This window comes from Artibeus jamaicensis, unplaced genomic scaffold, assembly GCF_021234435.1.
Source record: "Artibeus jamaicensis isolate MK-2021 breed Jamaican fruit bat unplaced genomic scaffold, CSHL_Jam_final contig_519, whole genome shotgun sequence".
Classification (NCBI taxonomy): domain Eukaryota; kingdom Metazoa; phylum Chordata; class Mammalia; order Chiroptera; family Phyllostomidae; genus Artibeus; species Artibeus jamaicensis.
The window spans coordinates 17,724,540-17,752,478 of NW_026521871.1; the positions used below are offsets into that span (position 1 = coordinate 17,724,540).

General features: G+C 43.7%; 2 protein-coding genes across 5 annotated transcripts; both read left to right on the forward strand.

Annotated features, from left to right (window-relative positions):
• Nucleotides 1–3,117: 3,117 nt before the first annotated feature.
• On the forward strand, nt 3,118–13,951 carry BRK1 (BRICK1 subunit of SCAR/WAVE actin nucleating complex). The gene is made up of 3 exons (XM_037134746.2): nt 3,118–3,275; nt 12,698–12,780; nt 13,045–13,951. Exons 1-3 carry the CDS (start codon nt 3,158–3,160, stop codon nt 13,069–13,071), a joined length of 228 nt encoding a protein of 75 aa, XP_036990641.1. The 5' UTR covers nt 3,118–3,157; the 3' UTR covers nt 13,072–13,951.
• Nucleotides 13,952–18,497: 4,546 nt separating this feature from the next.
• VHL (von Hippel-Lindau tumor suppressor) lies at nt 18,498–27,628 on the forward strand. 4 transcript variants are annotated; one of them, XM_053669326.1, is made up of 4 exons: nt 18,498–18,875; nt 23,256–23,378; nt 24,701–24,772; nt 25,188–27,628. In XM_053669326.1, the coding sequence occupies exons 1-4, from the start codon at nt 18,695–18,697 to the stop codon at nt 25,391–25,393; spliced, it is 582 nt and encodes a 193-aa protein (XP_053525301.1). In that variant the 5' UTR covers nt 18,498–18,694; the 3' UTR covers nt 25,394–27,628. The 4 variants fall into 4 exon arrangements, with proteins under 4 accessions (XP_053525301.1, XP_053525303.1, XP_053525300.1 ...); XM_053669325.1 differs by lacking the exon at nt 18,498–18,875 and adding an exon at nt 18,911–19,371; XM_053669328.1 differs by lacking the exon at nt 24,701–24,772.
• Nucleotides 27,629–27,939: the final 311 nt, after the last annotated feature.

Consider the following 27,939-nt stretch of genomic DNA (forward strand, 5'->3'; position numbering starts at 1 on the left):
GACATTTGATATTTTAAATATCCAAGCTGAATGTGTCTTGGAGTGGGTCGTTTTGCAACCATCTTGTTTGAAACTCTGGGCTTCCTGGACTTGCCTGTCTTTTTCCTTCACCAAATTAGGGAAGTTTTATTATTTTTCATATATATTTCCAATTTCTGCTCTTTCTTTTTTCTTTCTGGTACTCCTAAATGTGAATGTTGGACTGCTTAAAGTTGTCCCACAGACTGTTCACACTATCCTCATTTTTTGGATTTTTTTTCTTGTTGTTCCAGTTGATTTTTTTTTTTTTTTTTTTGCTTCCTTATGTTCCAAATCATTGATTTGATTCTTGGCTTCATCCACTCTTACTGTTGATTCTCTGTAAATTGTTCTTTATTTCAATTCATGTATTCTTTATTTCTGATTGAATTTTTAAAAAGATTTTTAATTTATTTATAATTCTAGACAAAGGAGAAGGGAGCGAGAAAGACAGGGAGAGAAACATCAGTGTGTGGATGCCTTTTGAATGCCCTGTACTGGGGACCTGGCCATGCAACCCAGGCCTGTGCCTGACTTGGGAATCAAACTAATGACCCTTTGGTTTGAAGGCTGGTATTCAATCCACTGAGCCACACCAGCCAGGGCTGACTGGATCTTTTTTATGCTCTTGTGGTCCTCACTAAATTCCTTGAGCATCCTTATAATCAAGGTTTTGAACTCTGCATCTGATAGATTGCTTGTCTCCATTTTGCTTAGTTCTTTTTTGGGCATTTTGATCTATTCTTTCATTTTGGCTCTTTCTTTTTCTCCACATTTTGGCAACCTCTCTGTGTTTGTTTGTATGTATTAGGTAGAACTGCTTTGACTCCGTGTCTTGGTAGTGTGGCCTAATGTAGCAGTTGTCCTGTAGGTTCCAGTGGCACAGCCTTCCCTATCATCCAAGCTGGGTACGCATGGTGTGCCCTTAGTGTGGACTGAGTACACCCTCCTCTTGTAGTTGAGCTTTGGTTGCTGTTGGCAGGTCAGTGGGGAGGGGTTTACCCAGGCCAGTCAGCTGCAAGGATTGGCTGTGACCACTGACCACTGCCCTCTGCCCTTTGTGGAAGATCAGCTGTGTAGGGGCAGGTTGGTGGTGCTCTGATGTGGTCTTTAGCTATCCACTGGGTGCACTGGCCCTGGGTTTTTCTGGGTGGTGCAGGCCAAGGTCAGTCCCTACCTGTGTTTTGCCCAGGGACACTCTGCCTGCGCTATAAGGCAATCTGAGATGGTTGCTACTTTTGCCGGGCTGGGAGATTCCCAGGGGAAGTGAATATAGACTTGTTGATGTTAGTGCCTGGCCTGGGGCTTACTGATGCCTCCAGTTGGTTCTTGTTTGAGAGGATTTAGGAAATTGTGCTGCATGAGCCAAGACAAACTATTCTTATGGAAAAGCAGGTTGGGTGGGCCTGTAAATTGGATGGGATAGAGTCTCTGGGGATTTCCAAGGCAGATCAAACTGGGTAGCCAGGTTGATGGACTCTCAGGTATGGCACCATCTTGCTGGCTCTGTCACTCTGTGAGGGGAGGGTTTAGAAAAAGGACAATGGCCTCTGCTTGCCTTGATGCCAGACACTTCAATTTCTCCCAGTATGCCCCTGGTGCCTTTTAAGTTGCTACTACGCTGCTGGAGCACAGAGGGAGTGAGTCTGAGTAGATGAGTCCATGTGTGGGTTCTGTAAGAGGAATTGCTTGGGGCTCAAGAATTTTCTTCCACCAACTCAGTCCCTGCTGCTTTCTGTGGTCAAAAGTTGTGGGGACTTATCATCCTGGCTCTGGAACCTGGGCTGAGGGGCCTTGTGTGGGACTGGGACTCCTTGCTCCAAGGATATCCTCCTGAATTTTTATACATCGCACAATGGTGTAGGAACAATCCTTCAGTGTCTGCACCTCTCCTACCAGTATGGATGGAAATGATTTTTAAAAATCTGTAGTTGTCAGACATCCATTCAACTTGATTTCTGATGGTTTTGTGAGTAATGGCTGTTTTATATTGTAGTTGTAATTTTGATGTGGTTGTGTAAAGAGGAGAGCCATGTCTGCCAATGCTGCCCTCTTAACTGGAAGTCTGCCAATAATTAGCAATTAAATGACTGCATAATATTGCTGTAAATGCCTATACTTTTGTTTAGCCATTTCAGACTGTGGAGATTTAGTTGTCTTTGTTTTGTTTCATTGTTGTTTTGTTTCTTTGAAGATTTTATTTACTTTTAGGGGAAGGGAAAAGAGGGAGAAACATGGATGTATGTGAGAGATACATGAATCTGTTGCCTCTCACACACTCCCAGCTGGGGACCTGGCCTGCAACCCAAGCATGTGCCCTGACTTGGAATGGAACCTGCTGATCTTTTGGTTCCCAGGCTAGTACTCACACTACTGAGCCACACCAGCCAGGGCTTTTTTTCTTTCTTTCTTTTTTTTAATCCACACCCAAGGCTATGTTTCACTGATGGAGAAACACACACCTGTGAGAAACATCGATTGGTTGTCTATTACATGCACCCGCACCAGTACTGAACCTGCAAACTTTGTGGTGTATGCAAGGACGCTTCAACCAAGTCACCACGCCAGGATCTTTGCTTTTTTTAAAAATAATTAATGCTACAAAAAGTACCCTTGTTTTTAAAGTGCTTTTTCTTTTTCAATGATTTTCTTAATGAAATATTTAGGTCAAAAAGTTTACTTTTTTAACAACTCTTGCCATTAATTTATAAATTTCCTTCTAAAGGGACTATTGTAAACTTACACAGTATGACCAGCTATTTATGAGCCTATCAATTACTTAATGTGGTTTAATAGGTTATACCCAACTTATTGCAATCAAAGGAGTCTGGAGCCCCTGAAGAAGGGGGTGGGGAATGCGGACTCACACTCTCCCTATCAACGCTATCTGCCAGGCACCCGACAATGTGGTGGGTTGGGGCCTCTTGGAGCGTGCGCACTCCATTTTGCCCATCAGAATTAAGTAGAATTTTCAGGGGCGTGGCAGCAGGGAAAAAAAACCACGCAGAGCAGGATGTGACGATACGCAGGCGCAAACAATGCCAGTGGATTCGTGCAGGGTGTGGGCTGGCGGCGCAGGCGCAGGGGCGTCCTGGAGGATCGGGGCGCCTGCGCAGTTGTTCTTCCTTAGGTGGCAGCCATGGCTGGACAGGAGGATCCGGTGCAGCGGGAAATTCACCAGGACTGGGCGAATCGAGAGTACATTGAGCTCATCACCAGCAGCATCAAGAAAATCGCGGACTTTCTCAACTCGTTCGGTCAGCGGGCGAGCAGCGGGAGGCGGGATGGAGGGAGGCCTCCTAGCGGAGGCAGTTTGCCCGGGGCACTGAGAAGCTTTGATGGGGCTCTCTTCGGGAGCCCTCGGCTCCTGCTGCATTTTGTTTCCTCCTTCAGACCCCACCTTCCTCCTTTCTTCCTGACCCTCAGGCTCCACTGGCCAGTTCCCGTAGGGTTATCCTGCTCGGCGCAGAGCTCATCGACCTTATTGCCATCATTCCGGATTCATTAACCAGTCCTTTTTCCGGACGCGTCAGGCAGCCCCATACACCTCTGCGTCTTCAGTAGTCTCCCGCTTCCTTTCTGCTCCACTTCCTTCCATTTCCTACTTTGCACTCTGAGTGCGCCTTCCAGAACATAGCCGTGGCCGAGTCGGTGCCTGGTAAAGATCCTTGACTGTGGCCCAGCTCCTTCAGGATCCAGTCGAAACTGTTTAGTGCCATGCCGTTTACTCCCCTCTTCAGCCTTTTGTCCGTCCTTTCTTGTCTCCCGTATTTGCTGTGCTGGGAGTGGTAGGACATGAGGTCAGAGGTAAGGTCCAGATCGTGTAAAGATATGGGAATCTCTGTATTGCTAGTATCTAGCTGGCAGTAGATGTTCTGTTGCCTCTAGCAAAATCTTTCCTAGGTATGGCCTGCTCATGATAGTCTTTTTTCTGTATCTTTCTGGACAGCGAGCCTGTAACAAACTCCCATCCCTTTTCTTCAAGTGTTAAGAGAACTAGGCACTGTAGACTTACGTAATCACAAAGTGTAAAGATGACTTATAGCAGTGGGCCCCAGCATTTTTGGCACCAGGGACTGGATTCGTGGAAGACAATTTTTCCATGAACTCGGGTGGAGGGTATGGTTTCAGGATAATTCAAGCGCTTTACATTCAAGGCTCACCACCTTGGTGCAGTGAGGTTCCTAACAGGGCCGCACCGGTATCTGCAGGCAGCTGGAGTTGAGGGACCCCTGACATATGTATGTGATCTTTTTCCAGCTCGTGTCCTCCTGTTCAACATGTTCAGCAACAGTAAGCGATTAAGATTAAGTAGGGGAAATGATGTACAAAAAGATTTTAAAGTGTATTATATTCTAGCTAGGGGACTGATGAGTTCTAAGGATGCAACATGAATATTGTTAAAAAGCATCAGCAAAACTAGTTCTCAGTGCAAGATTCTCTCAGGCACTGTGGGAGACACAAAATAAGAACAATTTTCTGTAGAAAATTTTCTCTACAGAAAAAAGAATTCTCTCTAGAAAAAGAATTTCTAGCTTGGAGATGAAATAATAACTTCAGAACATCGTTTTTGTATTAACGTATTTACATATAAGATGTATAGGATTGTAAGTTTGATGTCTTTTGGTATGGTGGATTTCCTCACCAGGGAATGGAGGTATTATTGAGAGAATAGTATAAATATATATGTGTCAATCTGCATTCATACACATAACTTGCTGGAGGTTGTATTAGGAAATGATATTAAGAAATCATAGGCCTCACGTTTCCTGAAATATTTTGAGGACCGTGAGTGAAGGACCACGGTTTAGTGGAAGATAAGTGGTTTTGGAGACAGGACACTCAAGTTCAGAGAGGCTACACTCATTGATTTTAATGAACTGAAAACATTGAGAAATATTGACTTGTTTACCCTGATACTCAGTCTGTTTCCTCGGAGACTTTCTTTTTTAAAGTTCCACACAGAATCTTTCAGTGTTAGTTTTCATAACTGGTTTCTTCTGCTTTCTGAATAATTAGGGGGTTCTTTACAGTCTTCTTTGCTCATAACATTCCCTCAGAGGAAGGACCAGGTAAGAAACCAAAATATTGCATACCAGGGCGAAAGATGGAATGATGACAAGATCATAGCTTTGGATTAGTCTGGACGGGTAGTGAAAAATAGTTAAAAAAAATCACTGACATGTAGAGTTTTAACTTTAAAATGTAGAATTGAAAGATTTCAGCTTTCTGGTAAGCATTAATATCTGCTACGTACACCCAGAATATCCAAGCAGAGTACTAAATGCTAGTTCAATCTATAGAACATCTAAAATAACTGTCAAACTGGGGTGGTTTTTCAAAATGTAAAAGTGCTCTAGCATCTTAGTCCACATTTGGATTTGGTAATACAATATCTTCATTTTTGAGCACTGAATTGTATTAAGAAGCTTTTAGTTCACATTAATTTACTGTTGACACAAACCTTCTTGACATATTACATCCACTACATATGAATAGTGGGTGAGTCCTGGAACTGACTGAAAATGAAAGAGGTTGATTTTAGCATTTGTGGAGAAATGTCTTTTATTTTCTTTATTAGCAAAGAAATACCTGCTCTGAGATTTTTATCACAGGTGTGTGAGACCTATTTTGTGACTAGAAAGAGAATAAAGACTTTTCTTTTTATTCAAGATTTCCACCAAGTCTTAGGCTGAGGAAATAGACACATAATTCCAATCTTTAGGAGCCAGTAGAATGGCTTCCTTTAGCTCAGGCTATATTCTTCTTTAAAATGATGACAATAGCCTGATGTTTTGAGTAATTAGTTACTCGGTGGTTTTTGAAGATTCTGTAGAAAATGATTTTGTTCTTTAAAGGAAAGAACAATTAGCCCTGATTGGTGTAGATCAGTAGATTGAGCTCCGGAGTGTGAACCCAAGTTGGAACCAAAGGGTTGCCGGCTGATTCCCAGTCAGTGCACGTGCCTGGGTTGCTGGCCAGGTCCCTAGTATGGGGCAAGTGAAAGAGAATCTCTCCCTCTCTTTCTCCCTCCCTTCCCCTCTCCCTAAAAATAAATAAAATCTTTTTAAAAAAAGAACAATTAATACCAAGTAAGCAGAATTATGAAGCAAGATTAAACACTAAGCAGTCTAACATCAGGTATAAAGCTGGTGAATACTGGCAATACAGCAGTTTAGACAAAGGCCAACAGGCTGAGAAACTGGATAAATCATAAGGTTATGCTTGAGTATATTATCTTGGCATTGTATGACTTGGGATTAGCATGTGTGGGATGTATTTTTCCATTCTGAGTCCTTAGCATAATTCCTTAGTTCAGATATGTATCTGTGTGGCATATATGGACTTTATGATAATATAATTTGGTATTGCAAAGATTTAATAGGAGTTTACTTCGAGAAGTCTTCTGGAGTACTTTGAAAATGGCAGCAATCCAGTAGTCTTCACCCTGACCACAGGGAGTGTGTTGGTTATGTGTTTTGGAAAGAGCACTGTTTTTACAAGATAGCTGACGACATTCTGAGTGGCTTTTACCCTGTGATTGCAGCTGGTGAGAGTAGTTACAATGTCTTTGTGTGTGTTACTGATTTTTAAGATTTTATTTATTTATCTTTAGAGGGTAAGAGGAGAGAGGGAGAGAAATATTAATGTATGGTTGCTTCTCATGTGTCCCCTGCTGGGAACTGGCCTGCAACCCAGGCATGTGCCCTGACTGGGAATCGAACCACGATCCTCTGGTTCACAGGCCTGGGCTCAATCCACTGAGCTACACCAGCCAGGACATGTTACTGATTTTAGAGAAGAAGAGAGAGAAACATCGATTTGCTGTTCCACTTACTTATGCTCTCATTGGTTGATTCTTGTATGTGCTTTGACCCGGGATCAAACCTTCCTTGGTGTAGCAGAATGGCGTTCTAACCAACAGAGCTACCTGTCCAGGGCTCTTTGTGGTTTTCTCTTCCAGCATGGGAGGACCACTGGAACCGGAGGACACACACATCACACAGCAGTGACAGCATCCTAATACTAAGCCTGTTCTCTACTTGGAACTGGTGAAGTTTCCAAAAACAGATTGTTAGAGATGATAAGGGTTTTTTTTGTTTTTTGTTTTAATTTTTCTGGTCCTAAAGGTAATGTATGCAGAGAAGTACAACAAAAAATCACGAGTGTGACTTTTTACATTTCAGTTTTTATATAGAGCATGCCTGTTGTGGCCCAGCTGTGTGTCACATACTGTGGAAAGGAATAATTAAGAATAAATGACATAGTAGTCACTCCTAAGAAACTCAGAATTTTGTTGGAGAAATAAGACTTACCTGCAAAACGGTTCAAGAGAAACTGTTGAGTTTTGCAGCCCTAACAGCTCGCAGAAGGGGCTGTCGGGTAGCTGGCATTTGTCAGCAGTCACAGTGTGTGCAGTTGCCCTCCCTTACCCACTGGCTCACTTTCTACAGTTTCAGTTGCTCACAGTCAGCCATGGTTTGAAAACATTAAATGGAGTATTCCAGGGGAAAAAAAACAATTTGTAAGTCTTAAATCTGGGGCCTTTCTGAGCAATGTGATGAAATCTCTTGCTGCCCCGCTCTGTCCTGCCCGGAACATGAATCAGTCATCTCCCTTTGTCCAGCACGTCTGTACTGCGCATACCACTTGCCTGTTAGTCACTTAGTAGCTGGGAAGGGTACCAGCCCAACCTCTGTGGTATCACAGTGTTAAAGTAACCCTCGTTTCACTTAAGTAGCGTTAAGTGCTTTGTGTTTCACAAAGCACAAGAGTAGTAATGCTAGTAACTCTGGTATGTCAGAGAAAAGTCATAAAGTGCTTGTTACACAGGGTCACGCACCCACGCCACGTCACAGTGCCTGTGTCACCTCACGTCTTCTCATGTAGGCACTGTACCATGTCACATCATCATAGGAAGGATGAATACAGTACAGGAAGATAATTTTTGAGAGAAAGACCATATTCATATAAGTTACTATAATTCTATTTTGTTATCAGTTACTGTTAATCTCTTACGTGCCTAATTTATAAATTCCGTATGTATAGGAAAAAACATAGTATCCTCCTATGTAGGGTTTGGTAGTATCTGATTTCAGGCATCCACTGGGGTCTTGGGACGCATTCCCTGTGGTTAAGGGTGACTACCATATACAGCGCCAAACACCTGTCAAGGCCAGCTGGCATTTTTGGTTAAAGTCTGGTGATAATGTAAATAGAAATGTACTCTGATTTCATATTTGTTCAGTTGCTGGACGCTTTCCCTGTGTTTTGTTAGAATCAGCATGTATTTAATAGGATCTGAAATACAACTAAAGTTTCTGGAGTACAACATTTTATATTTCTCAACAGTCCTTATGCACGTAGGCCAGTAACATCATGTTGTTCCTGGATTCTGACTCATCACCAGATTGCCAGAGCTAGGACAGAACAGCCATCCCGGAAGGAACCCTCCCTCTCACCACCCTGCCATTTTGGATAATTTTAGCTCTTTTTATGGGAAATGACAGGTTGTCTGTGATAACATTCATGCTGTCACTGAATAGCATAGGTGACATTCCTTTGAGCTTCTAAAAACCAGACTGAAAGAGATTTGGTCCTGGTGGGTAGCTGTGGCAGTATATCCAGGAAAAGGGGAGCTCTCAGGTGCTTCTTCAGAGCCAGACCTGGGAATTAGGAGAAGCAGTACTCACAGATAAAAGGACAAGAAAGACGAATGAAGAAGGAAGGAGAGTTGACTCGGGGTGGTGAGCACACAAGCAGTGTATTCCTGAAACCTATATAATTTTATTGACCAATGTCACACCAGTAAACTCAACAAAAAATAATTTAAAAAGAGAAGAAGAATGAAGAATATTCAGAATAGGCGAACCCACAGACACAGATTAGTGGTTGCCAGGAGCTGAGTGGAGGCAGAGTGGGGAATGATTACTAGTAGACGTTTCTTTAGCGATTATAAAAATGTTCTAAAATTAGATTATGGTGAAACCTGCACAATTCTGTACATGTTGTAAAAACTATTGAATTTTATATTTTAAGCAAATGAACCTCATGGTATATAAATTATATATCAATAAAACGATTGATACATAGTTTTTTTTTAAACTTTTTTTAAAAAGGACTAATGAAGAGTAGCAGTGGAGTTGGATTCACGGGAAAGGATCTAATGTGGAAACAAAGAAAAAAGTGAACTAGAAAGTGGAAGGGTCAGGCTATAAGTAAACTGTAGGGGATGTGGGAGTAAATTACGGCCTCAGAGGCTCGGCAGATGGTAGCAGTGTGGGCTGGGACGGTGCGATGGGAAAGAATAGCACACGGGCAGTGAGGGAACTAAGCTCCACTACGCAGTTGTCCCGTCAGCAACCCACAGTGGGTCCTCCACTTACTAGGACTTGTTTTCCTCACTTGTAAAATTAGTGGGTCACACTGGCCTCAATCTTTTGTTCCATTAATATACCAGAATCTATCAGTTTTTCCAAGAAACATCTTTGTGTCAGGCCAGACCATAAGGTTACAAAGATTAATAAGAGGCAACGTCTGCCTTTGATGAATTCATTTTACTGGGGAAATAGACTGGTAAATAAATTATAAATTACATGTACATAAATAACACTTCATTTTGCTGTAGGGACATTTTCTCATGTCATTAAAGATCTTTGAGGGGAAGGGAGGGAGAAAGGGTGGGGGGAGAAACATCAGTGTGTGGTTGACTCTGGAGCACCCCCTACTGAGGACCTGGCCTGCAACCCAGGCACATGCCCTGATTTGAACTGGTAACCCTTTGGTTCAGCAGGCTGGTGCTCAGTCCACTGAACCTCATCAGCCAGGGCTAAATATTCTCAAAACTGGTAAATTTTTTAAAATACCTTATTTATTGTGGTCAGGTGGTTCAGCTGGTTGGACCATTGCTGCACACACTGAAAGGTTGCAGGTTAAATTCCTGGTCAGGGCACACACCTAGGTTGTGGGTTCCATCCCCAGTTGGGTTGCATCTGCATATGGGAGGCAGCTGGTCAAGGTTTCTCTCTTTCTCTCTCTCTCCCTTCCTCTCTAACATCAGTAAACATCCTTGGGTGAGGATTTTTTTTAATTACTTACTGATTTTAGAAAGAGAAACATCGATTTATTGGTCCACTTATTTGTGTATCCATTGGTTGCTTCTTGTATGTGCCCCGAGTGCGAATCTCATCCACAGCCTTGATGCATCAGGACGACACTAACCACTGAGCGACCCGGCCAGGCCCAAACTGCTAAATTGTTTTTTATCCTCACCCAAGGACATAGGGACTTTTTCATTGCTTTTAGAGAGAGAGAGGTAGAGAGAGAGAAACTTAATGCAGGAGAGAAGCATTGATTGGTTGCCTCCTGTACGCCACAGGACTGGGGATCCTGACCGGGGATTAAACCCACAGCCCATGCTCTGGCTGGTGTGGCTCGGTGCATTGAGTGCCGGCCTGTGAACTAAAGGGTTACCGGTTGGATTTTCAGATCAGGGCACATGCCTGGATTGTTGGCCAGGTCCCCAGTAGGGGGCATGCGAGAGGTAACTACACGTTGATGTTTCTCTCCCTCTCTCTTTCTCCTCCTCTTCCCGTCTGTTTAAAAGGAAATAAAATCTTCAAAAAAACCAAACCAACCTACAACCCAGGTATGTGCTCTAACAAGGAATTGAACCTGCAACCTTTGGGTTACAGGATGATGCTTCAGCCAGCTGAGCCACACTGGCCAGGGCCCAAACTACTAATTTTTAATGGCTGTTTATTTTTTTATTTTTGTTTAGATTTTAAAATTTTATTTATTTTTAGAGAGTGGAGAAGGAAGGAAGATAGAGGGAGAGAAACACCAGTGTGAGAGAGAAACTTTCATAGTTGCCTTTCATATGCGCCCCAACCAAGACTGAACCTACAGCCCAGGCATGTACACTGACTGGGGCTCTAACTGGCGACCTTTTGCTTGGGGGAAGGACACTCAAACCAGTGAGCCACACTGGTCAGGGCTTTAATGGCTGTTTTAATCTCTCAGATATGTCATATGTTATCAAAGCATTCCTAAGTAATAGTGATGAACATTTGTGTTTAAGTCATTATCCAAAGCGAGACATAACTGAAGACCAACTACATAAGTAACTTACAAATTAAATTTAACCATAAATGTTTAGGTAAATAACAGAAGAGGAAGAATTATATCCCTCTGACAAAGATCTCTCAGTTTTATAGACCTTGAAGGAGAATGTTTAGATGAATAAGATTTGGACATGATGAAATGAAAATTGAGGCAAGATCAGGGTATAGGAAGATGTGTCTCCAAAGAGATGCCAGAGTGCTGTGCATAACAGCCGGGGGAGAGATGAAAAGGAAGGTTATGAGCTAAGTGTTAAATCATGGAGTGGGAGTGTGTGTTGGAGAGTGGATATTTTAAACTGAAAAAGTGAGGACTAATGAGATGGCTGAACAACAGTGTTGGAGGAAGTGGTAGGAAACAATTAGCATGCCTAGGAAACTTTCTCCTGGGTGTCCAGAACAGTTACAGAAAGAGTAGTCAGAAGTTTCTGTTAGAGAAGTTTGCAGATGAAAAGTTATTTTAGGGAAAATTTAAGTTTCATTTTGGGCGAGGTGGTGAAAGACTGTTGGAAAAGGTGGGAAAGGAATTTTGCAGATGGAATGTGGGCCGCACAGGTATTCGATGTTCGCATTTCCCCTCATTTTGAAAGGCCTGTGCAGATACTGGCGAAGCAGTGAGTGCCGTCCGGGGAGCAGCGGGAGCAGCAGGAGCAGCGCGCCTTCCATTAGTGTCTGCTGCTTTCTTACCCTCTGCTTTTCTTCCCTAATGAGATTATTTTCTTCCTCTTGTCATTTTCCCTGTTTTGAAGCTCTTAGTTTGCCTATTAGCAAATGGTCATCTGTACAACCTTGCTCTTCTAGTTTTCTGTTGTTGCCATAACAGATTACCACAAATGTAGCAGCTCTCATCACATAAATATATTGTTCCACAGTTGTGCAGATCAGAAATCTAGCACTGGCGCACTGGGCTGAAGTTATGATATCAGCAGGGTACCTTTCTTTCTGGAGGCCCCAGGAGATGGTTTGTTTTCTTGCTTGCTGGGTTATTGGCAGACTTCAACAGCTGTTGGACTGAGATCCCTGAATCCTTGCTGGCTGTCTGCTGAGAGCCTTTCCCACCTTCTAAAGGTCACTCGGATCCCTTGGCTCATGGCCCCCTTCCTCTGTCTTCAAAGCCAACAATGGCAAGTTTAGTCCCTCTCACACTTTGGACATCTTCTGCCTTTCCTCTTCCTTTCTCATCTATCTTTAATGGACTTGGTATTAGATTGGGCTTCTCTAGACAATCCAGAATCTCAAAGTTCTTAACCTTAATATCTACAAATTCCTTTTTGTCATGTAGGATACATATTCACAGGTTCCAGGGATTAGGGTGTAGGCATCTGTGGGGGCCATATTCTTTGCCTACCACGTTTGGTAGAAAGTTCAACATATCCACTCTAAATGGCTGGGCTCCTAAGATACTGCTCACCTTGTCCTCACCACTCCCCTGCTTTGCCCACCAGCTCCCATTTCTGTTTAGCATGATACATCATTCCTCTTGTTCAGTTTAGGGGTGTGCGTGTGCGTGCGTGTGTGTGTAATGACATTAATCCTGAACATCAGTCTCCTTTTGCCAGATATGTCTTGTCGTTCAAGACTCGCAACACTGAATGAGAAATTGACAGCCCTTGAACGGAGAATAGAGTACATTGAAGCACGGGTGAGTATGAGGGCAAGATACTTCCTCATGAGGCCAGGCAGTGGCTGTGCAAGAGCAGATACACATTTCTACTTCTTGCCAAAACAAACCTGGAAGCAGAAATAGTCTGAGAGAAGTTAAGTGCCTTGCCTGGATTTGAACCAGATTTCTGAGACTCCAAAGCTATTTTCCTTTCTACTACTCCCTACTACCTAGGAACTAAAATATTTTTTCCTCAGACTCTCACCTTTTGAATTTATCTAATTGTCACTTTTCCTTCAACAGGTGACAAAAGGTGAGACCCTCACCTAGAACTGTGCCAGGCTGCTGCTGGGAAGTTGCTTTACAGAACACAGGCCTCCGTGGGAAAGGTCCCAGCAGCCGTCAGCTCCTTCGTCTCCTTAAAGAACAACAGGGCTTCTTCTTGTTTTTCTTTCCTCAATAATGTGGCCTTTGGGCTCTGCCATGTACATCCGACAGTGTGATATGGCATGTGGGGCGAAGTCCAGGGGAACTCTTGAAAACATTAGGCATTTTACCTTTTCAGTAACATTTTGTAGAACTACTGGTCAGTGTATTTGAGGCGCTCAGAGCCAAAAGCCTGGGCCTCTGTGAAGGTCCTCCCCACCTCTCTCTTTCTGTCTCTCCGACTCTTACTACAGTTTTCATTGCCTCTGCATTGATTCTACAAACAGTCTTTGTCTCCTCCCCACCTTTGTTTGGGGGTGGCAGACAGTTCTGGCTGAGACAGTCATGCCCTGGCAAGGTGGCTGCCAGAGAACGTTGTTGTTAACCCCACTTTATTGTCCTTCTGGGGAGGTCAAGGCCAGGCCCCAGCTTGGCTTGAAGGGACATTTTCAGTTTTCTTTCTGTCATTTGGGCTGACTGCCTCTGATATTTCCCTAATAAACTCCTCAACTTTATCTGACTGCTGTGATTGTGGTGGGGAGAGGAGCTAGAGGTTGGACTCATATTCCACAGAAATCTGATGTGTGGGATTGTTATTCTAGCATAACACTTTCAGGGGAAGCTGCTTGATCAAAGCCTAGGTAATTTACCAGCCAGAGACCCCGTATTTGGACTTTGAGCTGACAATTCATCCTGGGAATCATTTGGTCATTCAGCAAACATTTGCCAAGTGCTTACTTTGTGGGTACATTATGTATGCTCCAATAAAAGATACAATGTTGAATCAGGCGTGATGCTCACAGTTTATTGCAATACCAGCTTTCACACAGTTTGATCCAGGGTTCTAAAACCAGCTTTTATAAGATACAAGCTAACTGTCTACATTTCTAGAGCAAATAGTTTAAACAGAAGAGTGTTAAAACTTCATTCTAGAATCCAAAGCTTGCTATAAATTTGTGCCAACCTTATTCTAAAGGCTTATACAGTTACACAGAAGTTATTCAGTACTGTCTTCCTTTTCTCAGTCCCGCTCATGCTAACACCACAGCGCTGGGTTTATGAATCGTTCTCCAATTTAGTGTCTGCGTCCTACAATATACTTGGGTGCCTTTTCTTACATTACCCAGCTGGGTACATTGTAGAAGGTGGGTAATCAGTTAAGTACCAATTGAACTGACTGACTTAGCTCAAGCTGCTTTGTACTTTTAGAACATCTGTTTAGGCCTTTGCAAAACTATTTATAATAGTACCTTTGTTTAAAAACAAGATTTTACAATGGAAACAAAACTGACATCCTTTGCTTTGGTAAGTGCTGTTTTTTTAATGTTAGCTCATCTGTTGAGTGTTTTTAACAACCACTTGAGTACATTATTTGTAATATCTCACCCTATCTTTTCCAAGATCAAGATTAGATTTTTTTTTTAAAGATTATTTTTAGGGAGGGGAAGAGGGAGAAAAAATCAATATGTGGTTTCCTCTCATGCGCCCCCTACTGGGGACCTGGCCCACAACCCAGGCATGTGTGCTGAACTGGTAATGGAATCCATGACCCTTTGGTTCACAGGCTGGCACTGAAGCCACTGAACCACACCAGGTGGGACTAATATTTTACATTTTAACCTATGTTTGCTACATCATTGTTTTTGTTTTTAAGTAGATGCTATTAGGATAGTTGTTTTGATTTGAACTACACAGAGAATGGGTTTCAGAGAGGTTAAATGTATCCAGATTTTCTGAGGCCATATTGAACTCATCTTACCATAATGAAAAATTTCATTTCTGTCCTTCACAGTTTGTTTTCTCCTTCACACATTAGATGTAGGGAAGTTAATGACATGGGCTTCTCTTTCCTCGTGAAGTCTTAATTTCTGAAGGGTAGTTATGAAGGATTTTTCTGTTTTCTAACTTGAGTGGGAAATGAGCTGAATAAGAAAAATCTCTGGCATTCATAAGAGCCTTCAAGGAATATCTTGTTTCTCATACACTTGAAATTGCTTTTTCACACTGTTATTTGGTTTAATTCACATAGTTACTGAAAATCTAATGAGGAAGGGGTTTGAACCAGTGAGCTGTTAGACATAAAGTGATCACAAATCTCTTCATAATAAAGCAGCTTTGAATCTTTTTAAAAGCTAAGCTTGAACTGGGTTTCAGAAACAGGAAAAATAGGGAACTGGGTGGTTTTTTTTTTGGCACCAGAGATTTACCCAGTTCTGTCATCTTGCTCTTAAGATTCATTTAGTTCACTTAAGAGTTAAAAGTCACTCAGTACTTTGAATTCTTCTACCTTTATTTCATAAAGCTAAATACATGTTTGTAAACATTATTTGTTACTGTAGGCCACACCAAGTGGATAGAAAGCCTATTGTTCATCTCTAGGCCCCTTTCCAGGGTTTGTATTCAGTTTCATACTGTTGCCTGCCATAAAAAAGAAAAACAAAAAAAAACGTTTGCCACTACGTGCCTGTGGAGAATGTGAGTTAGGGAACTTTGGCAGTTTGCAGACAGTTGGTGCCATTAGTAACTACTAAATAAAGCTGATTTCTGAAGGCAGTGTGGCTGTCCAGTAGCTTGTACAACAAGAAAATCTGGTTCGATCAGGGCTCTGAAGTTTATTTTCTGGAGAAAAGTTAGCCAGTACAAAAGCTGTCCAAAAGTTAGGATTAGCTCAGAAAACTTAAAGGTAAGAGGGACTTAAAAATAACCTAGTCCACCCCTGCCTTTTGACATTCTTATATATTTTAAAGATTTTATTTATTTTTAGCAAGAGGGAAAGGGAGGGAGAAAGAGAGAGAAAGACATTGATTTTTGGTTGTCTTCCATTCACCCCCAGCTGGGGACCGAGCCTGCAACCCAGACATGTGCCCTGGCCAGGAATCGAACCAGTGACACTTACGGTTCACCGGCCAGTGCCCAATCCACTGAGCCACATCAGCTAGGGCTTTCTCATTAGGTTCAGGAGAAAGTTGATTTGACAACTAACACTTGGCATCTAACATCTAACACTTGCCTAATCATTTTAATTCAAGACTATGGTCAAGGCTTTAATAGACAATAAATTTTAGTAACTTGTTTTCTTTGAACTTAGTAGCACAGTACTCTTCTATGGCAAGGGAATTTCTATTGGTGGTAAGGATATAAAGTTTCTTCTCCAAGTTGTTTAATTGCTTGCATATGCATAGGATACCTCTGAAAAGAAGTACAAAAAGACGGAGATATCTGCTGTTCCAAGAACTTCTGGGCAGCTAGGGTAACTGGGATACGAGGGAAAATTTTAACCTTATTATACTTATTTGCATAAAATTTTAACTTTGTAGGACTTCCGCCAAGATGGAGGCGTAGGTGGAAGCACTGCTCCTTGCACAACCAAGTTTAAAAACAACAAAGTTTTAGCAACAAAAACGCAGCCAAAGCACAGAAAATTGAACTATACGGAAGTCTGACAACAACGCAGAGCCAGCAGCAGAGTGGGGTTGGGCAGGAAAGATCCACCAGATTGACCTGGGCACAAGACCAAGGCACGCAGGCAGCTGTGGGTGGATCCCAGGTGTGCAGTAGTAGCGGGCAGACCCATTGAGGACTGACTGGGTCACAAATTCACGCGAAGGTAAACCGGTGAAGGAGCTAGCAGTAAGCCTGACCGCCCAGGCCCCACCAGCGGGAAGCGGCAAAAGGGACCTCCATGGTCCCTCTCTGACCCCGCCCCTACATGCAGCATCACAAGCCAGCAACCTGAGTGGCCCCACCCTGGTGAACACTTAGGGCTCCACTCCTCATACATAACAGGTGCAAACTGACCAAAACATTATAGCTCAAGAACAGCTCAAAGCCCCAGAGCAACCAAGAAATTCTAGGTGACCAATAATTCTAAGAGACCAAGAAATACCCAACCTTTCAGACTGCACACTTCAAAACACTGGTGATCAGGATGCTCACAGAACTGGTTGATTTTAGTCACAAATTAGAGGAATATATGAAGGCTAAACTAATTGAAATGAAGGGAAATGCACAGGAAACCAATAGTGAGGGAAAGGAAACTGGGACTCAGATCAAGGGAGTGGACCAGAAGGAAGAAAAAAAATGACCAAACAGAAAAGAATGAAGAAACAAGAATTCAAAAAAATGAGAGGCTTAGGAACCTCCAGGACATCTTTAAACGTTCCAACATCCGAATTATAGGGGTACCAGAAGGGGAAGAGGAACAGCCAACAAGTGGAACACTTATTTGAACAAATAATAAAGGAGAACTTCCCCAATCTGGCAAAGGAAATAGACTCCCAGGAAATCCAGGAAGCTCAGAGAGTCCCAAAGAAGCTGGACCCAAGAAGGAACACACCAAGGCACATCATCATTACATTAGCCAAGATTCAAATGAAGGAGAGAATCCTAGAAGCAGCAAGAGATAAGGGGACAGTCTCCTACAAAGGAGTTCCCATCAGACTGTCAGCGAATTTCTCAAAAGAGACCTTACAGGCAAGAAGGGGCTGGAAAGAAGTATTCCAAGTCATGAAATCCAAAGACCCACAACCAAGACTGCTTTATCCAGCAAAGCTTTCATTTAGAATGGAAGGGCAGATAAAGTACTTCTCAGATAGGTTCAAGTTCAAGGAGTTCATCATTACCAAGCCCTTATTATATGAAATGTTAAACGGACTTATCTAAGAAAAAGAAGATAAAAAAGATGGACAGTGAAAGCACAGCAAACTCAGTTATTAACAACCACACCTAAAACAAAAGCAAACTAAGAGGATAGCTAGATCAAGAGTGGAACCACAGAAATGGAGATCACGTGGAGGGTTAGCAACAGGGGAGTGGGTGGAGGAGAAGGGGGAGAGAAGGTACAGAGAATAAATAGCATAGACAGTAGGTAGAAAATAGATGGGAGGAGAGTAACAATAATATGGGAAATACAGAATCTAAAGAACTTGAGGCACGTGGTCATAAACTAAAGGGGGAAATGGTGGGGGAGGGGTGTGCAGGGTGGAGGGGAACGAAGGGGGAAAATAGAATAACTATAATGGCATAATCAATAAAATACATATTTTTTAACATTTAACTTTGTGACCTAAAATGGAGACAAACTTGATTAATGAGAAATTTACTAAGTAAATAGTAGTTCGGATGATAGGGAGAGTATGGCAAAAACCATGAGGTCTTATTAGAATGAATGAAGCAAGAGAAGAAACGACCCAATTTCTAGGAGAACAGAGGACTGGGCAGTCCTAACACTGCCCAGCAGCCTCAGTGAGGTTAGAAGCCAGCTTCTAGATAGATTTGCGCATGCGCATAGGCGGCCAGGAATCATCACGCAAGAACCGTACTGCCCCGCCCCTTTCCTCACCTTGCTGGCAAATCCTGAGGCGCTGAGACCTGGGTCGTCTAGGCTTCCAGAGCTAGTGGTCTAGGAGGCCGGGAACCTGCGGGAGGCCGGGAACCTGCGGGAGGCCGAGGCCCGCTCTAAGGAGTACAGCCCTTACGAGTGTCTCAGGGGAGACACCCATCCGCGGGGGCGAAAGCTGCGCAGAAGATGGAGGCGGAGAAGCCACGGCCGGTGCTGCGCTCGGTGAATTCTCGCGAGCCGTCCCAGGTCATCTTCTGCAACCACAGCCCGCGCGTCGTGCTTCCTTTGTGGCTGAATTTCGACGGCGAGCCTCTTCCCTACCCCACACTGCCGCCGGGCACCGGCCGTCGCCTCTGCAGCTACCGAGGTAGGGTCGCCCTTTCACTGCCCGACCGCGCAGCCCTCTTTGTCCCGCTGCTTGAGCGCCTGAGCGCCACTGCTGAGCCGTCCCCAGCGCGCTGCCCAGCGCTCTAGGCCTGATAGCAACGGCAACGGTGGCACCTACTCATCTAATCCCCTCCACCATCCGAGGGGGCAGGTGCTGTTGTCATTATTGTTGCCATTCACGCGAACGAAACTGAGGCCCCAGAGAGGTAGTGACATATCCAAGGTGAAGCTACTAGTAAATGGCAGAACACTCTTCCTTGTGAGACTGATTAATTTGAATTTGATGGTGACTCTTTCCCAACCCCCTTCGACTTGTAGTTATAAAGGAAGCTTTCCATCCCTAATGCCCATATGTTCGGCTGTGACTGGAAGAATCTCACATTCTTCCATGACCCCAGTGGGCCAGGCCCATGTAGGGGCTCTGCCTGCATGGAGAACACAGTCTAGTGGAGACACAGATGAATACATCAAAAGAGGTGAGACAAGCCAATGTCAAAATTGCTGCGGAGCACAGCGGAGTATTGGCTGCTGGAGCTTGGAGCCTGCATCTATCTGCTTAGTGAAGGGGAGGTGAGGATAGGGGTTGTGGTGGTGAGTGTACACGTGTGGTTTCAAATAGCTCTGGGAGAGCTTCTCAGAGAAGAAAGGGAGCCCTGCAGGATGAGTGGGAGCTAACCAACCACGAGAGCAGTTCTAGGCAAGAGGGAAGGGCATGGGCTAAAGGAGGAGTGGCTATGGAGTGGTGGGGGAGGAAGCCCTAAAGGTGATTTTACATGTAGGGAAATGGGGGCTGTTGGAAGATTTTTAGCAGGGACATGACATTGCCAGGTTTACATTCTGCAAAGCTCACTCAGGTTGCAGGGTGGTTTGGCGAGAAAGACTGGTGTTGAGGAACCAGTTAGGAAGCTGTTGTAATAACCTATAACTAGGCCTTATTGCCTAAAGAGGTAGAATCTTCCCATGGTTTTCAAGAAGAAAAGTAGTCGTAGTGGGGCTTAATTTTCACAACTATAGAAGCAGACTCAAAGATACAGAGAGAACAAGCTTACGGTTGCCAGAAAGGAGGTGAGTTGGCGGGTACAAAAGCTTGAAGGGATGAGAAAGTACAAAGTGGCAGGTACAAAATATTCCCAGGGATGTAAAGTACAGCACAGGGGATATAGTCAATAATATGGTGATAACTGTGTGTGGTGCTGGTGGCTCTCAAATGTATGGGGGGGTATCACGTTTAAATTATATAAATGTCTAACCACTATGCTCTTACACTGAAAGTATTATAAAATAATACTGAATGTCAACTGGAATTGAAATATAAAATGTTTTTTAAATGAATAAACATTTCACAACCTCTTTGAGAGGAGCCTGATGGATCTTTTCTCCTCGAGGGTGGTATACTCAATACCACTTAACTTTTTACACCAAACCTCCCTAGTATTTAATGAGGAAGAACACAGTTCTTCCAGGGATCAACATTTCCGTAGTCTTCTGATTTATCCAGAGTGTTGTGTAAGTTTTGTATTATTCAGAATTTATCTGTGCCTGATTTAATAAAAAAAATTTTTTTAAATATTACCATGTGAATGTATGTAACATCACTGAATTATACACTTAAAATGGTGTAAACAGTCAGTTTCATGTTATGTACATTTTGCCACAATACAAAAATTGCCAGGTTACATTTCTTAAATTAAAAAAAATATATTTTATTGATTATGCCATTACAGATGTCCTATTCCTTCCCCTTCATTCCCCTCCACCCTGCACACCCCTCCCCCACATTCCCCTCCTTTAGTTTATGTCCACGTCTCAAGTTCTTTAGATTCTATATTTCCCATATTATTCTTGCCCTCCCCCTATCTATTTTCTACCTACCGTCTATGCTTTTTATTTTGTGTGCCTTCTCCCCCTCTTCTCCCCCTCCCACTCCCCTGTTGCTAACCCTCCACATGATTTCCATTTCTATGGTTCCACTCTTGATCTAGCTGTCCTCTTAGTTTGCTTTTGTTTTAGGTGTGGTTGTTAATAACTGAGTTTGCTGTGCTTTCACTGTCCATCTTTTTTATCTTCTTTTTCTTAGACAAGTCCCTTTAACATTTCATATAATAAGGGCTTGGTGATGATGAACTCCATGAACTTGACCTTATCTGAGAAGTGCTTTATCTGCCCTTCCATTCTAAATGAAAGCTTTGCTGGATAAAGCAGTCTTGGTTGTAGGTCTTTGGATTTCATGACTTGGAATACTTCTTTCCAGCCCCTTCTTGCCTGTAAGGTCTCTTTTGAGAAATTCGCTGACAGTCTGATGGGAACTCCTTTGTAGGTGATTGTCCCCTCTTCTCTTGCTGCTTCTAGGATTCTCTCCATTTGAATCTTGGCTAATGTAATGATGATGTGCCTTGGTGTGTTCCTTCTTGGGTCCAACTTCTTTGGGACTCTCTGAGCTTCCTGGATTTCCTGGGAGTCTATTTCTTTTGCCAGATTGGGGAAATTCTCCTTTATTATTTGTTCAAATAAGGTTTCCACTTGTTGGCTGTTCCTTTTCCCGTTCTGGTACCCCTATAATTCGGATGTTGGAACGTTTAAAGATGTCCTGGAGGTTCCTAAGCCTCTCCTCATTTTTTTGAATTCTTGTTTCTTCATTCTTTTCTGTTTGGTCATTTTTTTCTTCCTTCTGGTCCACTCCCTTGATCTGAGTCCCAGTTTCCTTTCCCTCACTATTGGTTTCCTGTGTATTTCCCTTCATTTCAATTAGTTTAGCCTTCATATATTCCTCTAATTTGTGAGTAAAATCAACCAGTTCTGTGAGCATCCTGATCACCAGTGTTTTGAAGTGTGCATCTGAAAGGTTGGGTATTTCTTGGTCTCTTAGAATTATTGGTCACCTAGAATTTCTTGGTTGCTCTGGGGCTTTGAGCTGTTCTTGAGCTATAATGTTTTGGTCAGTTTGCACCTGTTACGTATGAGGAGTGGAGCCTTAAGTGTTCACCAGGGTGGGGCCACTCAGGTTGCTGGGTTGTGATGCTGTATGTGGGGGTGGTATCAGAGAGGGGCAGTGGCGTTTTTTTCGCTCTCTGTAAGATTTCTGTCTCCTCCACCACTTCCTACAAGCAAATTGGGCCCTTCTGGTGCTGTTTCCCGGGTATGTGAGCTTGTGTACCTTCCAGGACCCTGTGGGTCTCTCCAACAAACTCTGCTGGCACCTCGACCCCACAAGTCTTTCCAGTTGGTGCTTTCAGGCTCTAATTCCCATTGCTGGGCTCTAGCCTGAGCGGTCTGTCTCACTGTTCACTCCTTCACTTGGTTTATCTGCGCTCAAATGTGTGACCGCAGTCAGCCAGCTGCCCTGCACCCTCACTGGGTCCGCCAGATGCCGTTTGCCCTCCTGGGTCGGTCCACTGATTTTCTCTGCTTGATGACACTCCACCACTGACTCTTCCTCTCTTACCGGTCTGGGTGAATGGTTTGTTGTTGTTGGACTTTAGTACAGTTCAATTTTCTGTGTTTTGGCTGCGTTTTTGTTACTAAAATTTTGTTGTCTTTAAACTTGGTTGTGCGAGGAGACATAGTGTTTCCACCTATGCCTCCATCTTGGCCGGAAGTCACATTTCTTAAAATTTGCAATCAGAACTTCAAATAAGTTTATGCCCCAGGAACACCTGCTATATTTATTCTGGGACACCTCCGCCTCCTTAAACAGCATTGTCGCTTGGGGGTTTGCCTTCCATCCTTCTCTCTGTTGCATATGATGCATTTGTTTCTTACATTCAGGTTAAATCACATAATGTGCAGATCTTAGGGTTTGATGCGTTTTGACAAATGTAAACACCTAATTAAAGTTACAGATTAGAACATTTCCATCACCCCAGAGAGTCCCGTCCTCCCTCTTTCTACCCGTGCCTTTCCAGAGGCAACCAGTCTTCTGAGTTCTTACTCCATAGATTAGTTTCATCTGTTCCTGCAGGATGAACCCTCTCTGTCTTGGTTCTTTCTCCACATGATGTTTTTGCACCTTCTTGTTTTTGAGGAGCACAGATTTGAGGAGTCAGTGACCTCCTCTCTTCTTTTAGTTTGCAGAGTTGGTGTGATTTGCAGTTCATGTGCTTTGCTTTTCTCCATGGTAGGATAGAAGATAGGGGTATGATTTGGAGCCTCAAATACGTGGTCTTCTATTTACTAGTCCTGTTGCCTGAGCAGGTCACGTGGCTTTTTCAGACCTATTTTCTCATGTGTAAATGAACCTATTGTGAGGACTGAACAAGCTAGTATTGGAAGGCCTTTGTGTGGTGGTTAAGCAGAATGTCAGTGCAGGGAGACTCAGGAAATAGGGGTGTGGCTATTGAACAGCCTCTGTTTGTATTGACAGGTCACCTTTGGCTCTTCCGAGATGCCGGGACAAATGATGGGCTTCTGGTTAACCAAACGGAACTGTTTGTGCCCTCTCTCAATGTGGATGGACAGCCTATTTTTGCCAACATCACACTACCAGGTACTGATGTTCCATCTTACTTTTCAAAAAGACCAGGCTGTTGCAATAAGTAGAAGAAGGGCCACTTGAGGAGCCAAGCTCTTACTGATTTTTGCTTGGTGCTGGGCAAGGTATTTGACCTTTCTGTGTCCTATTCTCCACCACAGATGAAATGGAAGTAACATATTTGTAGGCTGTGTATTGAGCAGAGGTAATGTGGTGTCTCAAAAGCTCTTTGGCCTGTCAGAGGTGGGCTAAATTCAGATATCTGATGGTGGAATTATGAATGCACTTTGTTTCCCTGGCCTTAGAGCAGAATGTGCCCTGGAGTCTCAGGAGGAGAATAAGGTGTAGAGAATGAGATATCATGGCTCCTTTATTTTTCTTTTTTAAGATTTTTATTTCTCTATTTTTAGACAGAGGGTAAGGGAGGAAGAATGGGAGGGAAACATCAGTGCATGGTTGCCTCTCCCTGCCCGCTATGGGGGACCAGGCCCACACCCAGACATGTGCCCTGGTTGGGAATAGAACCTGCAGCCCTTTGGTTAACAGGCTGGTGCTCAGTCTGCTGAGCTACACCAGCCAGGGCAATGTACCATGGCTACTTTATATGGTTTCTAATATTGTATCTTTTAATGTTTTAACCCAGTCAAACTCACAGTGCCAACGGGGGTTTTAAAAAATCTCTGAATTCAGCATTAGCATCACCGTGTACCCTTTGTCTAAAACTCAAGTGATTTTGGGAGCCAATCTCAATGCATTGAGATTTTTTTGCTTCCTGTCAGCTGTTGTCGGTTTGGTTGAAGTAAATTCATAAAAACTGTTAAAAACAAAACCTCAAGCAGTTACTAGGTTGAACTCTAAGAAACTGATGTTCTTATGGGTTAAACAAATAGCACTAAATACCTGCAGCTTCATAAGGTTCAAACGAACAGGTGTATAAAGGTTCTGTTTTAAGGAAGCAGGTATGGCAAAATGACAATTGGTAAGTAAATTTTGCCTCAGGGGATACCCTGAAAGCAGGGGTGTCAAACTCATTCCCATGGGAGACCACATCAGCCTCGTGGTGGCCTTCAAGAGGCTGAATGTAGTTTCAGCTTCTTAACAGTTAAGGAGTAGTTACATCTACACAGTCCTAAAATTATTTTGGCCCTTTGAAGGCAGTGGCGAGGCTGATGTGGCCCCCAGTGGAAACGAGTTTGACATCCCTGCCTTGAAGAGTAAGTTCTGAGAGTAAAGTCGGGTTCATTTCCCCCAAAATGGAATTACGCACTGTTTTGGTTCTGTACTGCTTTTGTGACAGCTGCCCCCAAACTAGCAACAACCCCTTGATTTGTTCACAGCCCTGCAGTGGGGCTTCCTCAGCTGGGTTCTGCTCGTCGGTGGTCGTCGGTGTGGCCGTTCTCTCCTGGCAGGTCAGCTGAGGGCTGGGCTTCCCACACACTGGTCTCAGGGTCTGCCCCTCTGTGCAAGGCCTCTCCTGCAGGGCAGCTCAGTGCTTCTGAGAGGGTAGGAGCCGACGATGTGAGGCTCTCTTAAGGCTCAGAGCCAAAATTGCCACACTGTCCCCTCACCCACATTCAGTTCTTAAGGCACATCGCAGGCCCAGCCCACTTTCAAGGGGAAGCTACTACACAAGGTGACAAATACCAGATGTCCATTGGGGCCATCACGTTACATCCGCCACAACACACGTCCTCACTGTTTTTGCCCAAAGCGAGGTCCATCTGTAGTAAATGTAATTGCCGTGGCCAGCAGAGGGGCTTGCTCATCCCCTGTCTCAAGGCCTGCCTGAGTGTGCTGCTGAAGATTGGTCTTTTGCCCTTACAGTGTATACCCTGAAAGAGCGATGCCTTCAGGTGGTGCGAAGCCTAGTGAAGCCTGAGGACTACAGGAGGCTGGACATTGCGAGGTCACTCTATGAAGACCTGGAAGACCACCCGAATGTGCAAAAAGACCTGGAGCGGCTGACAAGGGAGCATATTGAAAATCAGCAGATGGCGGAGGAGGCTGAAGATTTTCATGTGCCCTTCTGAGTCTTCGCTTTTGGTGGAACTGACTAGTCTTGATCTAGATACAGGACTGGTCGCTTCTTCTCAGTGTCAAGGTGTCTCATTCTAGCAGTAAAATAATGCCCCTCTCTTAAAAGAAAGTTAACTGCCTTCCCTAGGTATGGTGATGATTAGGGGCAAGTATCAGAAAACGTAATGCCCGCCCTCTTTAGAAGTGCGTATAAAGGGAAAGTACCTGTATTTCTGCCTCTTAGTGAGTCAGGCGAGTTTCTGTGTAAGAACCGTTGTGTAAATAATTCAGTGAGAATTGCAGCATATTCTTTGATTGTAAGAGAGCAGTGGCATCTGCTTTAATTGCTGTACTGTGGTTGGTGACGTGTCTGCCTCCCTCCTGAGAAGAATGAGATGTCCCTGAGGCCGGGACAAACCTGTCTCCTCTTTGAGACCCCAGTGCCTCTCACACTGTGCACCTTCACCAGTGTTTGTTGAGTGAACACACAAGTGGATGCTTTGGTAGCACATGTTGGAGGGTTTGCCCATTTCTCAGGGGGGTGGGAAACAGGGGACCTTAGAGTGTATACAGCAAATAGACGTTCTAAAGGGAATCATTCTGTGCCTGCTTCGGCAGCACGTGTGCTAAAATACGAGCGAGCTCCCAGGGGAGACTAGCACGGCCCCCGCACAAGGAGTCGGGCAGCCTGGTGAAGCGCTCTGTGCTTTGTGCCGTGGCCCGCGGGCGTCCTCACAGCCGTTGCTCGGCTGGAAGAAACACGAGTCCAAGCACAGCATGTGGCCTCAGTAGCAAAACCGTGACTTTTCACTATAAACATGTTCGTGTGAGGCGCTCTGTGAAATGAGAACAAAGTTGAGCCGTACCTGGGGTATTTGTGCCAATATCTTAACTTGCATTTCCCTCATGAACATTAAACATTCTGAAATGGAGTTATTTAAAAAAGGGGGGATCATTTTTATAGAAAGTACTTTCTATAATTTTCTAATATTCGTACTTCTCTCTGGTCCCTGTTGTTACAGTGCTGTTTTACTTTTGTTTGTAAACCAGGGTTAGGTTCTTACTGTTACTGTGATGATAGCTTTTCTGAAATTTGACATCTGCACAGAAGATAGGAGGAAATAGCTGTCCTCCTGTTTAACTCTGGTATTAAGGAGAGACTAGTGTACCATTAGCAGGTTGTTGCCAAGTGTGGCTATTTGTGTTCCTTTTTGTAAACCCATGGCATCCTGTTTGGTTCAGCATTTTTCACCAGGCAGGATTTGGTGACCTGGCTGGAGGTCACTTTGCACCTGGCGGGAGGAGAGGCTGAATCCCACTGTAAGCTCTGGGAAGTTCCTGCTCACACGCAGTGGATTCAGGGAGGGGCCTGGGCTGTTTCACAGTTTCATAGATGTGCAGACGCTTTCTTACATGCCAGGCTTAAATCCATTCAGTACTCTGTCAGGCTTCCTTTTTGGTAACAGTGACAGAAAAATTCAGTAGAGAAAATGTTGGAAAGGATAGAAAAGTAAGAGGAAGAAAAAGATCACTGTAGATACACTACCTAAACACAATCATTAACATTCAATTCAAACTTAACATTTTGAATTTTCAACCTTTTTTAGGGTTATTCTGGTTGGTGTTTTTTGACAGAGTTGATATACTGTGCATATAGTTTTGTATTCTGTGTAACTTTGTAACTTAAATATCTTCTCATGACACGTTTTTCAGTCTCCATAAACATCAGCACAATCTTTCTTTTGTGAATAATGTTGGGACATTTCTTGGCATCTTGGGCCTCTCATGCTAACCCTCGGTCTCATGAACCAGTGCCCCACACTTGTCTCGTCACTGCTTTAAGTTTCACCCGGTCTGGTTCCGTCTCCACAGTCAGCAGACTGGTTGGCTCTTTCTTGTTTTAAAGCACGTTGTAGCCCTCATTCGGTGGTCTACCTCTAAGTGTGTCAATGTTTGTGTGAAATAGTTGGGCAGGGAAGAAGAAATGCTGGTGCAGGAGGCAGCTGTCCGAGCTCCGGAGTGGGGTGGGCTGGGGATTATGAAATCTGCTGGTGCTGGATTAGTTCAGTGTTGGTTTTACTTTGTTTTTAACCTGTGTTGTGTCAAAATGAGATTTCATGTTCTTCTTGTTAAAACATGCAGTTTGAGCACTGTTTTTGTGTTGTCCAAGGAAGATTGAAAACCTGTAGCATGAGTGATATGTTTTTCACTTGAAGTCTCAAGAATGTATTAAATATATTAAGAAACTGTGCTGTTTCCTACTTTGGTTTTCAAATATACTTTTAGATTTTTAAAAAAGATTTTATTTATTCACTGATAGGGAGAGGCGGAGGGAGGGAGAAAAGGAGGGAAAACATCAGTGTGTGGTTGCCTTTTGTACGCCCACTACTGGGGATGGGGTCACAGCCCAGGAATGTGCCAGCGCTAGGAATGGTATCTGATGGTCCTTTGGTTTGCAGACTAGCACTCAATCCACTGGGCCACACCTGCCAGGGGTAGGTTTTTTATTTATTTATACAGAGAAGGGAAGGGAGAGAGAATGAGAAGGAGAGAAACATCA